Below are 12,074 nucleotides of genomic sequence, written 5' to 3'. Positions count from 1 at the left end.
TAGTTGGCTTTAATGTCTTTATTGATCGGTTATCTGTTGTGCAGGAAGCCACACGAGGAACAGGTCAGACAAGCGGCAGATTCACACATAAATAACAAGATGAATACATAAATTAAAAAGTCTGCATTTTCCCTCTGACACTGCAGCTAAGTAGATGCACTACGCCCATTCGTTAAATAGTCACATACATCTTCAAGTCATGACAAAACAATGTAAACATGAATACTCTATCAAATCATTTAAATAATTAGCATGGATTAATAACCTAAAAGCCTTTGTTTAAAAAAATAAGCCATGGCAAATGTGATGAAACTGATTCTTTGGCAGTGATGTAGTTTTGCGTTGAATAAATCAAACATCATAAGGCAGGTGACCGCTCTTTACCACGAGGCTCGGAAGCTTGAAGCGGCAACAGGAAGTCAGCAGAACAAAAGGTACCGTACACATTTCTGGGTTGCGTTCTAATAGTCCATTTAGCTTAGGAACCTTCCTAACGGAGTGAAATGACCCGGAAGTACGTCAGTGGCAGCCATGATAAGTGCCGTTCCAATTCTCTAAATGAAAGGAAAGGAGGTTTCAAACTTCCTTTATAACCTCCTTTAGCTTAGGAACCACTGGACCTCCCTAAACGAAAGGAGAGGAGAAAATGCTGCCCCACAATGCCTTGCAGCCGCAGCATTTGCCGTCACTCAACAGTCGGCCGTTCACGGAAACAACCGATTATGACCGAGAAATGATATCATGAGAGTTACGGTGCTTATTAAGCATTTTAAAACGTATGTGGTAAGTTGCCAAAGTGCTTTGTTTTTAACGTTCATCAGTATTATAATCAAAAAGAGAAATATGAACGTTAGTTTTTACTGAAATGATCAAATAAAGTCAACATTTCAGTCTTCACTGAGCTGTGTGGGGTTTGTTCAACTTTTAAAAGATGTTTGAATGGTGATGTACACAGTGATAGATGTTAAGGACTAACGTTTATAATAAATACATTTGTATTGATTTTAAGATATTTTCATACAATCATACGTATTGGGATCATTGGTATTAATGTGGACCGGAGGGAGAGGGTTTTTATTTCAATTCCAACTTTGGTCATGAAGAATATGTTTCTCTGTTGTCCACGTTCATAAAGCAAAGCAGCAGCATCAGAGCACGGTGCAGAGTCTCTAGATGAGTTCACAGTAGTCCCTCGTTCTTATTAAACATCCATGTTGTAGTCCGCTGTATAGAAAACTGGTTTCCATAGTTCCCCCACAGCAGCAGACGCACATTCATGAAGTCGGATAGTGAAAGTGCATTCGGATTCTCTAAAGTACCGCAGTCTCTTCTCCTAAGTCCTTTTGAATTCTCCTGTCCACTATCCCTTAACCCCGTGACGTTTCACTCAGAGGTCAAGGAATAGACGATAGGGTTCGAATTTAGGAGCTGATTTTTGGATTATCGGAACGCAACCCTGGACTTTTCTTTTGTAATTCGGTAAATGTACCAATAGAGAGGCGAAGTCCCTTCCGGGGGAGCACCATGGGACCTTGGCCCATTCCCCATTTTTTTTAATTGACAAACATCATATGTGTAATTCGTGGCACAATTCAAACGGGATCGTTAGATCATCTTTCTCTCTCCATCGACTTCAATACATAATTTTTCCGAAATAAGGTCCCATGGGGCGGAAGTAGATGGGCGGGACTTCGCCTCTCTACAACCAGCGTGTCTTTTTTCACAGAGCGTGTAAAAGAAGCGACCCGCTGGAATTTACACCACAAGTGTAATACATACTGAATAATTGAAGCCATATAATGCTTTTAGATAAACATTACAATGATTTTCAACATTTAATCCCTTTAAATAATCTTTTTTAAATTATATGCAGTCCACAAGGTTTAAATCAAACCACAGAGGGAAATACAACAATGTCTGTCGTTGCATGTAACTGTAATTCTAATGTAAAATAAAGTTGCATCTAAATCAATTCAACGTGCAGGATTTGTTTTCCTTTATTGTTTTTCCTGTTATGTGCAAAACGTGTCTTTGATAAAAGTAAAATATCAACGACTTCATATCTATTATTTACCATTTCCTTCTTCCCTTTAGACAGTAAAGTTATAAAAATGGAGCACACAAGTGATTAAAAGTTTACAACATAATACGGTGCAGCTGTAACACAGAAACATGGAGCAACATCCGGTGTTTTGGCTGAATGATATAAACGACACCGTGCAGGATCCACACCGGGCCAAACGGGAGGCTCATAAATATTCGACGCAACAAAGAAACTCCGTGAGTCTGGGCAGCATGCAGCAGCGCAGGTACAATAATCTGTAGTCGTGAGCCAGTTTCAGTTTGCCCGGCAGCAGTCAGAGAGCAGTTTGATAAAAGAGTCACTTCGGGAAACATTCAGTCAGATCTGATATTGGATCGAGACCAATGACGGAAGGATCTGAACCGACTGAAACTGTTTTCATTTTTTATTTGGCAAAGACGATATTTGTGGTAATATCACTCTTTAAAGCTAATATGACATGTTTTCTGAATTTTAAGCCGATTTAGTTTGAACATTTTCAGAAACTGGTAGTTTACAAGATCATTTTCTCGGTTAATCGTTTTGTTGATAAATTGAGAAAAATGTAATTTACCAAAAATCTTTATCGGCTTCTTCCGATTTTTTTTTTTGACCAACTGTCAAAAACCCAATGACATTCAGCTCACCGTCATAAAAGACAAGTCCCTTTTAAAAAGCAGAAATAGGCGAATGACTATATTCAAATTATAATCAAGCTGGTCTCAGACTAGCCGTCACACTGTCACAGATCAGCGTGCTTTTCACAGAAGATAAAGATTCTCTCCTCTTGAAGTACCTCCTGGTTTCTCCCCTGTTGGCCCTGCAGTGGACCCTGGTCTCAGCGGGGGAGGGGGGGGGGGTGCAGCAGGCAGGGTGCAGCAGCAGCAGGTGGAGCTCAGGTGCGCAGCAGACTGTGAACTCGATGCAGCTGAGTCTGCGACAGGACGAGGCGGTGCACCTGCTCCTGACCGCGGGAACACGGCACCATGACCCGGCCCACCAGCACCGTGTCGCCCTGCCGCTCCTCCTTCGCCTGGAGAGAGGGAAACATTCAGAGTGGAGAAGAGAGGTGAGATCCTTTAACTTCAGCCTACCTGACTCTGTACTTTAGAGGTCTCCTATTATACTGTTTTTCATCAATATATGACAGCTCTCAGATACAGAACATGTCTCTGAAGTGTTTGGCTCCAAAAAAAAGATCATTGCAGCATTACCCATAATCCCCTCTGTTTCAGCCCTGTTTCCAAAGTGCTGATTCTCTGTCTGTGACTTCAGATGAAAATAAGGAGCCCCCCCCCACGCCCCTCTGAGAGACATTTGGTTACAAAGAACACGATGGTGCTCTAGGAGGAGATTCAGGTGATAAGGGGGGGGGGGGGTTACCTTGGTTGCTGATTGGCTAATGGTTACACAAGACAAAACATCGTTATGACATCATCAAGTGGCCAAAATATGATCAGCTCATTTTCAGACAGGTTTTTATAGAAATGGATCAGGACAAAAAGAGAGAGAATCTTTTTTCCTGAAACTTTCAGAATCTTTCCACAGAGGGGACACATGTTGATGTAGAAGAGACATGAAGAAGAGGGGACACATGAAGAAGAGGGGACACATGTTGATGTAGAAGAGACATGAAGAAAAGGGGACACATGTTGATGTAGAAGAGACATGAAGAAGAGGAGACACATGTTGATGAAGAAGAGACATGAAGAAGAGGGGACACACGTTGATGAAGAAGAGACATGAAGAAGAGGGGACACACGTTGATGAAGAAGAGACATGAAGAAGAGGGGACACACGTTTATGTAGAAGAGACATGAAGAAGAGGGGACACACGTTGATGAAGAAGAGACATGAAGAAGAGGGGACACGTGTTGATGTAGAAGAGACATGAAGAAGTGGAGACACGTGTTGATGAAGAAGAGACATGAAGAAGAGGGGACACATGTTGATGTAGAAGAGACGTGAAGAAGAGGGGACACATGTTGATGTAGAAGAGACATGAAGAAGAGGGGACACGTGTTGATGTAGAAGAGACATGAAGAAGAGGGGACACGTGTTGATGTAGAAGAGACATGAAGAAGAGGGGACACGTGTTGATGTAGAAGAGACATGAAGAAGAGGGGACACATGTTGATGAAGAAGAGACATGAAGAAGAGGGGACACATGTTGATGAAGAAGAGACATGAAGAAGAGGGGACACACGTTGATGAAGAAGAAGAGACATGAAGAAGAGGGGACACATGTTGATGTAGAAGAGACATGAAGAAGAGGGGACACATGTTGATGTAGAAGAGACATGAAGAAGAGGGGACACATGTTGATGAAGAAGAGACATGAAGAAGAGGGGACACATGTTGATGAAGAAGAGACATGAAGAAGAGGGGACACATGTTGATGAAGAAGAGACATGAAGAAGAGGGGACACATGTTGATGAAGAAGAGACATGAAGAAGAGGGGACACATGTTGATGAAGAAGAAGAGACATGAAGAAGAGGGGACACATGTTGATGAAGAAGAGACATGAAGAAGAGGGGACACACGTTGATGAAGAAGAGACATGAAGAAGAGGGGACACACGTTGATGAAGAAGAGACATGAAGAAGAGGGGACACATGTTGATGTATGAAAGACATGAAGAAGAGGATTTTGCACAATAGGTGACCTTTAAGACCTCTAACGGTGCTCTATTAACAAAGAAATACCAGGTGGAGAAGCGTTGTATATTTTCTATATTTGAGATTGTTGTCAAAAACACTGGGTATTGATGATACAGCTTTAAAATAGTCACTGTGACGTCTTAAGGCTTTGGTTAACGCTCCTTTATGAATCCCAACGCCAGACCAAATGCTAAATAACAACAAGTGTTGCGGTGCGTCTGCAGCTCTTACTTTTACAAACAAAGTTGAGGGGAACGTCGCGAAATCAGACGAGACCCGAGCTCCAGGCTGCTGGTGGACGACGTGCTCTGCTACTTCATCCTGAGAGAAAAGAGAGGAAGATTCACCTTAACCAGCCTGTCGGGGGAGTCAATGAAGGGTGGAGGCATGTACTCTATTTACAGTAATATATTCTCCTGTTTGAATTTTTTTTATTTAACCAGATAAAAGCATTGAGATAGAATCTCATTTGCAATGCTGACCTGGCCAAGAAGGTAGCAACGTTACACATAACACAAACATATAAAATACAGAGAACATAACTAAGAAAACAAAAGACAAAAAAAGCAGTCACTACATTGTGCACACAAGGACGGTAAGAAAGGTGCACTACTTATTACTGCAAGAGCAGCTGGTGGCAAGGACTTCAGACAACTTCAATTTAAAACATGCTATTGAGACAAGTGCCCTCAGTTTGAGGCGTGATTGAAGGTCATTCCAAGACCAAGGACCATAATAAAAAAGACTCCTTTTCCCAGCTTCAGTCCGCACGGCAGGAACCTGGAACCGTATCCAGGCACTGGATCTGAGGTTGTAAGAGTCACAAACTGGAGCAAATCTGGCACATATGTACAGTGGAAGCTTTCCTAAAATGGCTTTATACATTAATAAAAACCAATGCTGCATCCTACGCATAGTAAGTGAGGACCATCCAGTTTGGCTTTACAGTTTGCAATGATGAGTCCTATAGGGTGCATTTGATATATAACACAGTGCAGCATGGTAGAGTGGGTCAAGTTTGGCCAAAACAGTGGGACAGGCAAATCTATACATGGTATCACCGTAGTCCAGCTGGGACAGGAATAAACCAGAGACCAACCTTTTACGGGATGAAGTTGAAAAACAACATTTAAGTCTGTAAAGGAAGCCAAGAGTGAATTTCAATTTCTTAGTTAGAACTTCAATGTGGTGTTTGAAGTTGAGATTACTGTCCAACCAAAAGCCCAGATATTTGTAGGTATCGAAAAACTCAACAGAGACGCCATCAAGGGTGTCAATGGAGAGGCAAGAGGACGCTGACTTGGGAGCAAAAAGCATTGCTTTGGTTTTCTTACTGTTCAAAAGCAGTTTGGAATCAAGAAGTGCATGCTGCAGCGTGATAAAGTCAGATTTTAAATTGGAAACGGCCATATCCAGAGAAGGAGCATATGAGTATACAATAGTGTAATCAGCATACATATGATAGGTAGAAAATTGCATCTGATTACAAATATTGTTTACATATAATAAAAAGAGCAAAGGCCCCAAAATAGAGCCCTGTGGAACTCCCTTCTTCAAGGTGACAGGGTCAGAGACAGTACTACCCGACCTGACGCATTGAGTACGGTCGGTTAGATAACTCTGAAACCAGCAAATGGCATTATGACCGAAACGAGACATCAACATAACATTAGACATAATGTGGTGATCTACAGTGTCAAATGCTTTGGCTAGGTCAATAAACAATGCAACACATACAGATTTGTTATCCAAAGCAGCCTTAATATCGTCTAAGACTTTCAGACCGGCAGTCACAGTACTTTGCTTTGATCTGAATGAAAGTTTATTTTAAATTCTGTGGATTTTCGTTTTTTCTATCACTGTGTTTACCTTCAGTCTGCCCAGAGTGTCGCTCAGTGATTGTAATCTAGCCGTTTGTTCCAGCAGCTGAGCACCAGGTGTCACTGCAGGACAAATACAAAAAATATGTGTTATTCATGCAGGGAGTTACACGGTTTGAAACTGCTTTCAAAACGTGATTATACTTCTTTTTTTATAAAGAAGCGACTAACAATCTCACAAAAGTACCACTGCACTCAGGTCTGTCAGTAGCCAGGTTTCCAGCTTTACGAATTGTAAATGTTTGTTTCTATCCACTACTATTATAAGGAGTTATTTCATCCATACAATACCAGGGGGTCCGCGGGGTCTTAAAAAGTATTAAAAGTTGATAAATCAATTTAACGAAAATTAAGGCTATTAAAAAGTTTTAAACGGCATTTTCCAAGGTATTACATTTTGTAGCTTGTTTTCAATAAGTATATCAATGGTCCAAAGAGGTTGTATTCCACAGTCTGCCTGAATGTAGTCACTGCGTAGGTGTGTAGTGTGATTCTGTGGAGTTTATTGATGGCATCCCGTTGGATTTGATGTCATCTGAACAGGACATGGCGCGCTCACTGCTTGATAGCGCGAAGGTCCGTTTACTCCGGTTGTTAAGCAACATCTTTATGGGGAAATGCAAGACTGCGTCCAAATGGTTGGAAGATAAGGAGGAAGGACAATCAATACTGTATATAGTCAATGTGAGGTAAAGTGTGTCGCCAAGGTAACCGGTTAAAACTCAAAGTGGCGATGAGGTCTTAAAATGTATGAAAAGGGTCTTAAAAAAGGCCTTACATCTGACTTCAGGAGTCCTGCATAGACCCTGGATATAAACCCAATATAGCATTACAGAAGAAAAGGGTCAAACAAGGTATCGTAATGAACTGGCACCAGTGGAAGATGTATAAAACTCAAATGAAATATTAAATATGGGTTGGTGTCTGTATGTTGACCTCATCAGATGACATGTCAGCATTTATTCCCTAAATCTGTATAAATGTTACTTCATTTATTTTCCTTCCACCTCAACCAAGAAAAAAAGCTTTCGCAAGCTACTGCTGTTTCTCCTCAGGTTTTTAATGCACACAATACAAAAAAGCACAGGAACAGGTGGATTGAAGCACTCTGCAGTCTGTCTATCTCTGTCTGTCAACATTTAACTCATTATTTAATTTCTCTCATCTGGATTTCTTAAGGGTGAATCTAACTTTAATTGTAAAACTGTTGTGGACAGGAACGATGTTTTCAATTGTGTACCTGGAGACTTCCCGGTGATGTCCACCACCTTCACGTTGGCGCTCATCTGCAGCAGAGTCTCCAGCAGCTGGTCTGTTTTGCGGTACAGTGCGCTGGAGAGAACCTCAGGGCGACCTCCCTCTCCACAGGGGAGTTTGGTAACGTGGAGGGGGGGCAGAGAGGCCAGCTGGGCGCGCATCTTCTCCGCCTGCAGGGGGCACATGTGGACACAGTAAATCCTCATGTAACAATAGCTAAATGCTTAAAGGTCCCCTCCCAGGGGTGCACATAACTTTTTTGCCCTGGTTCTCAAAGGAGCACCTGGAGATGTTGCTTGGTGCTCATCCTTAAAATGAAATAAACCCTTACTTTTGAGGGGATCTTTATTTGCCAGACACACGGCACTGAACACAAAGAGGTGAACACCTCGGTTGGTGATTGGCTAATGGTTACACAAGACAAAACATCGTTATGACATAAAGTGGCCAAAATCTGATCAGCTCATTTTCAGACAGGTTTTTATAGAAATGGATCAGGACAAAAAGAGAGAGAATCTTTGTTCCTGAAACTTTCAGAGTCTCTTTCCACAGAGGGGACACATGTTGATGTAGAAGAGACATAAAGAAGAGGGGACACATGTTGATGTAGAAGAGACATGAAGAAGAGGGGACACATGTTGATGTAGAAGAGACATGAAGAAGAGGGGACACATGTTGATGTAGAAGAGACATGAAGAAGAGGGGACACATGTTGATGTAGAAGAGACATGAAGAAGAGGGGACACATGTTGATGTAGAAGAGACATGAAGAAGAGGGGACACATGTTGATGTAGAAGAGACATGAAGAAGAGGGGACACATGTTGATGTAGAAGAGACACGAAGAAGTGGATTTTGCACAATAGGTGACCTTTAAAGTAAATGTGACTGAGATTGAAATGTCATGTCATGTAAATATGTAGAGAGTGGTGTTGTACCTTCAGCCTGTTGTTTTCGTTCTTCAGGTGTTTGATGCAGAGTCTCTGAGCGTCGATCTGCTGACTCAGCAGCGGGGAGTCGACCACCTGCAGACCTGAAGCCGAGCCGACGGCCGACATCATGTTCGCTGCGGAGCGAGAGACACGTTTGTATTCTCAGTTTAAATGAAAAACAGCTTACAACATTTTTGTAAATATTCACTGTGACCATATAGCAGGGGATGTTCATGCTGGAGGATGCAGAATAATGGGATGAATATCATATTAATAGATCAGTTACACCTAAAAACTTGTATTAACTGTTTAATACCAGTGTTCAACACGATTTTAGACTTTTTTTTTTTTAAATAGGCAAGGCAAGTTTATTTATATAGCACTTTTCAACACAAGGCAATTCAAAGTGCTTTACAAAAAATGAAAGACATTAAGAAATATGACATAATGCTCATTCCTCGATCAAACTTCGTCAAACTTGGACTTCGTTGTGTATGAAGAAAAGGCTGGAGCGTGGAAAAAAAGCTTAGATTTAGCTTTTATTCTTTTTCTTATTAGATTTCTAAAACCCTTCAACGTTTTTTTTTTTTTTAAAAAGGATCAAAATGATTTGCTTTCCCTGAATAGATTATGCATGTAGTATTTCACATCCATCAAACCATGCACAGTCTGAGAGAGAATAGCATGCGGGATGAACAACAGCAGCCAGTAACAGCAGGAGATACCTTTTTGTTCCTCTGCAGGAGGGAAGGGAAGAGATTAGGAAGAGAAAGTTGAGGTCAATGGTTGTTAGGGTGAAAAAGAGGACTTCAAATATTGATATTAGAGGAATAATCATAATTCTCATCATCATTTAAAAAGATATTAAAATGTTTTGATTTGTCTGTAGATTTGTAGGAAGGGATATCTCTGCAGCTCCACAACACTTCATCAAAATGACATTTAAACACAACATATTGTGCTTCCTGCAGTTTGAATACCACATTGTAATTTGGATAAAATGTGGATAATTTGTTCAGCCCTATTCTTTACAAAAAAACAGCTAAAAGATCAAAATTAACTATAAAATAATAAAAATATGACAACATGTTTTCTCTGTCTCTCACCTCCGGCCCCTCCGCTGACGATGGAAGCGATCCCTGAGGGCGAGGCTCCTCTCAGCCCGTCGGGGCCGACCTTTGATTGGCTGCCGATTCTCTGCTTTAGCTCCGCCTTCTCTGCCTCCAGCTGGTCGATGTCGGCCTGCAGAGCGTCCATCGTCTCCTCGAACTCCCTGCAGATAAAGAAACATCGCTCAGCTGAGGATCTGTTATAAAACACGACGTCCTGTCTGAGGTCCAAGGTCTCACTTCTCTTTCTTCTTCAGCAGCGTCTGGGCCTCGTCCAGTCGAGTCTGAATCTTTTCAACGCGCTCGTCTGCGTCTTTGGACGAACTGTCGAGCTTCTTCTCCAGCAGACTGAGCCGCACGCTGGCCTCGCTCAGCTCCTCACCCTGAACACACACACAGGGTGTCATGCATTTAAAATCAGAATATAAATAAGAGTGTTCCACAGTCAACGGGTTTTTATTCTCGGTGTGTTTACCTTGATCTTCAGAGACTTCTTCAGCTCTTTGATGACCGTCTCTCTGTCCTCCAGCTTCATGCCGAGACCTTCAGCGTCGGTGATCTCAGCCCGAAGAGCGGCCGCCCGCAGATCCACAGGAGGAGGATTCTGAAAAACAGAGAAACATCAGCTCATGCTCCATTCATGCTGAGGTGTGAAACAAAGAGCTGCTCCCTGACACACACCTTGTTCTGAGGCCTCTCCGAGTCGTATTCTCCCTCCTGCATGGCGGTGGCCATCTTGTTCATGGTGGCTATGACCATGCCACAGGACTGCCGCAGACTATCGTAGGGGTTAACTCCCTGAGAGCCATAGATCTGAAAATACCGGTGATGGTCATTTCTCCAGAAGACTCCTTACTTTGAATCTGCGCTAAAGGTATTAAAGAAACATCTGAAAAGACATTTCATTAGCAATAACTGCTATTCCACATTTTGAATACCTGCTCTCCGGCCTTGAAGGCCACGTCCTCCAGTTTGAGGGCAGCGAGTCCCTCCTGCTCCCCGAGAGGAGACACCATCTGAGCTCCGGCTGCTGCCACCTCCTGCAGCACCGCCACCACCCAGGTCAGGTGCTTCCTGCAGTCTGACAGCGTGTCGCACACCTGACCACAACACCACTTAGTTTAGTCAAACTAATTTATAGAGCTTTTACATAACTTTAAAACTAAATTAAAAAATAATCTAGAATTGTTATTGGTCATTTGCAACAACAAAAAATTATTACACCAATGTAAGCTTTGAAGTGTCATAGAGAAAGTCATTATGCAAAAAGGGACAAAGAAATAAAATGTCACAAAAAAGTGTCATAAATGAAAAAAGAAAAAAAAAGTAAGTGTCATAAAAAAAGCTAAATGTGATAAAAATAGTTTGTCATTAAAAATGTACCGTTCTGCACGAGGTTGAGTGTTTGGTTTCCGTGGTTACCTGTTGTCCAAAGCTGAGTGCTGCCGGTATCCCCGGCGCGTCGGTGCCCGGCATCCTGCGGCGGATCTTCTTGCAGAACTGCCGGGTGTCGCTGCAGGACGTCTCGAGGTCCTTCAGCAGCACCGCCAGGCCCGACTTCTCCTGGCCCGCGTGCAAGAACGCCCGCAGGCGCCCCACCTCCACCGACATGCAGTCCAAAGCACTCTGGGTAAACTGAAGGGGACGCAAAGGAAGCAGTTAGACACACGGACATTATATAGATATTATTATGATCTTATCTATGTGTTGTACTCACTCGGATGTGATCAGCCAGCATCATGGTGCAGTCCTCGCTCTGATCCGCCAGGTGGATGCTGTACAGGTGCTGAGAAGGGACACATTTGGTAGGAATAAGTAGAAATTCACGTTGGGTTATATGAGAGTTCAAAGAAAACCAGTCGTTTTTTTAAAGCTTTTACAAGAAGGAACATGCAGGATAATTCAAATCTTTCCACGCCCACCCCTGTGTGTGTGTGTGTGTGTGTGTGTGTGTGTGTGTGTGTGTGTGTGTGTGTGTGTGTGTGTGTGTGTGTGTGTGTGTGTGTGTGTGTGTGTGTGTGTGTGTGTGTGTGTGTGTGTGTGTGTGTGTGTGTGTGTGTGTGTGTGTGTGTGTGTGTGTGTGTGTGTGTGTGTGTGTGTGTGTGTGTGTGTGTGTGTGTGTGTTACGTGCCAGGCAGGCTGTACATGTGTGGTTTTCCTTCCCTCCTGTGTT

At 42.6% G+C, this 12,074-nt stretch overlaps 1 protein-coding gene across 2 annotated transcripts in view; it reads right to left on the bottom strand.

Moving 5' to 3' along the window:
* Nucleotides 1-3: 3 nt before the first annotated feature.
* dctn1b (dynactin 1b) overlaps nt 4-12,074 on the bottom strand; it is a 39,048-nt gene continuing 26,977 nt past the window's right edge. For both annotated transcript variants that reach the window (XM_071207227.1, XM_034111159.2), the window contains 12 exons: nt 11,619-11,687; nt 11,324-11,536; nt 10,840-11,001; nt 10,583-10,714; nt 10,377-10,505; nt 10,142-10,284; nt 9,899-10,065; nt 8,799-8,926; nt 7,845-8,031; nt 6,594-6,667; nt 4,956-5,045; nt 4-3,095 (listed from right to left, as the gene is read on the bottom strand). In XM_071207227.1, coding sequence (XP_071063328.1) covers nt 2,958-3,095; nt 4,956-5,045; nt 6,594-6,667; nt 7,845-8,031; nt 8,799-8,926; nt 9,899-10,065; nt 10,142-10,284; nt 10,377-10,505; nt 10,583-10,714; nt 10,840-11,001; nt 11,324-11,536; nt 11,619-11,687 — 1,632 coding nt within the window. In that variant the 3' untranslated portion in view covers nt 4-2,957. The remainder of the gene's footprint in view (nt 3,096-4,955; nt 5,046-6,593; nt 6,668-7,844; nt 8,032-8,798; nt 8,927-9,898; nt 10,066-10,141; nt 10,285-10,376; nt 10,506-10,582; nt 10,715-10,839; nt 11,002-11,323; nt 11,537-11,618; nt 11,688-12,074) is intronic.

The sequence above is a fragment of the Pseudochaenichthys georgianus genome, chromosome 22 (genome assembly GCF_902827115.2).
Source record: "Pseudochaenichthys georgianus chromosome 22, fPseGeo1.2, whole genome shotgun sequence".
NCBI lineage: Eukaryota > Metazoa > Chordata > Actinopteri > Perciformes > Channichthyidae > Pseudochaenichthys > Pseudochaenichthys georgianus.
The sequence above is the reverse complement of the archived record's forward strand: the minus strand, read 5'-3'. Positions and strand labels throughout refer to the sequence as shown.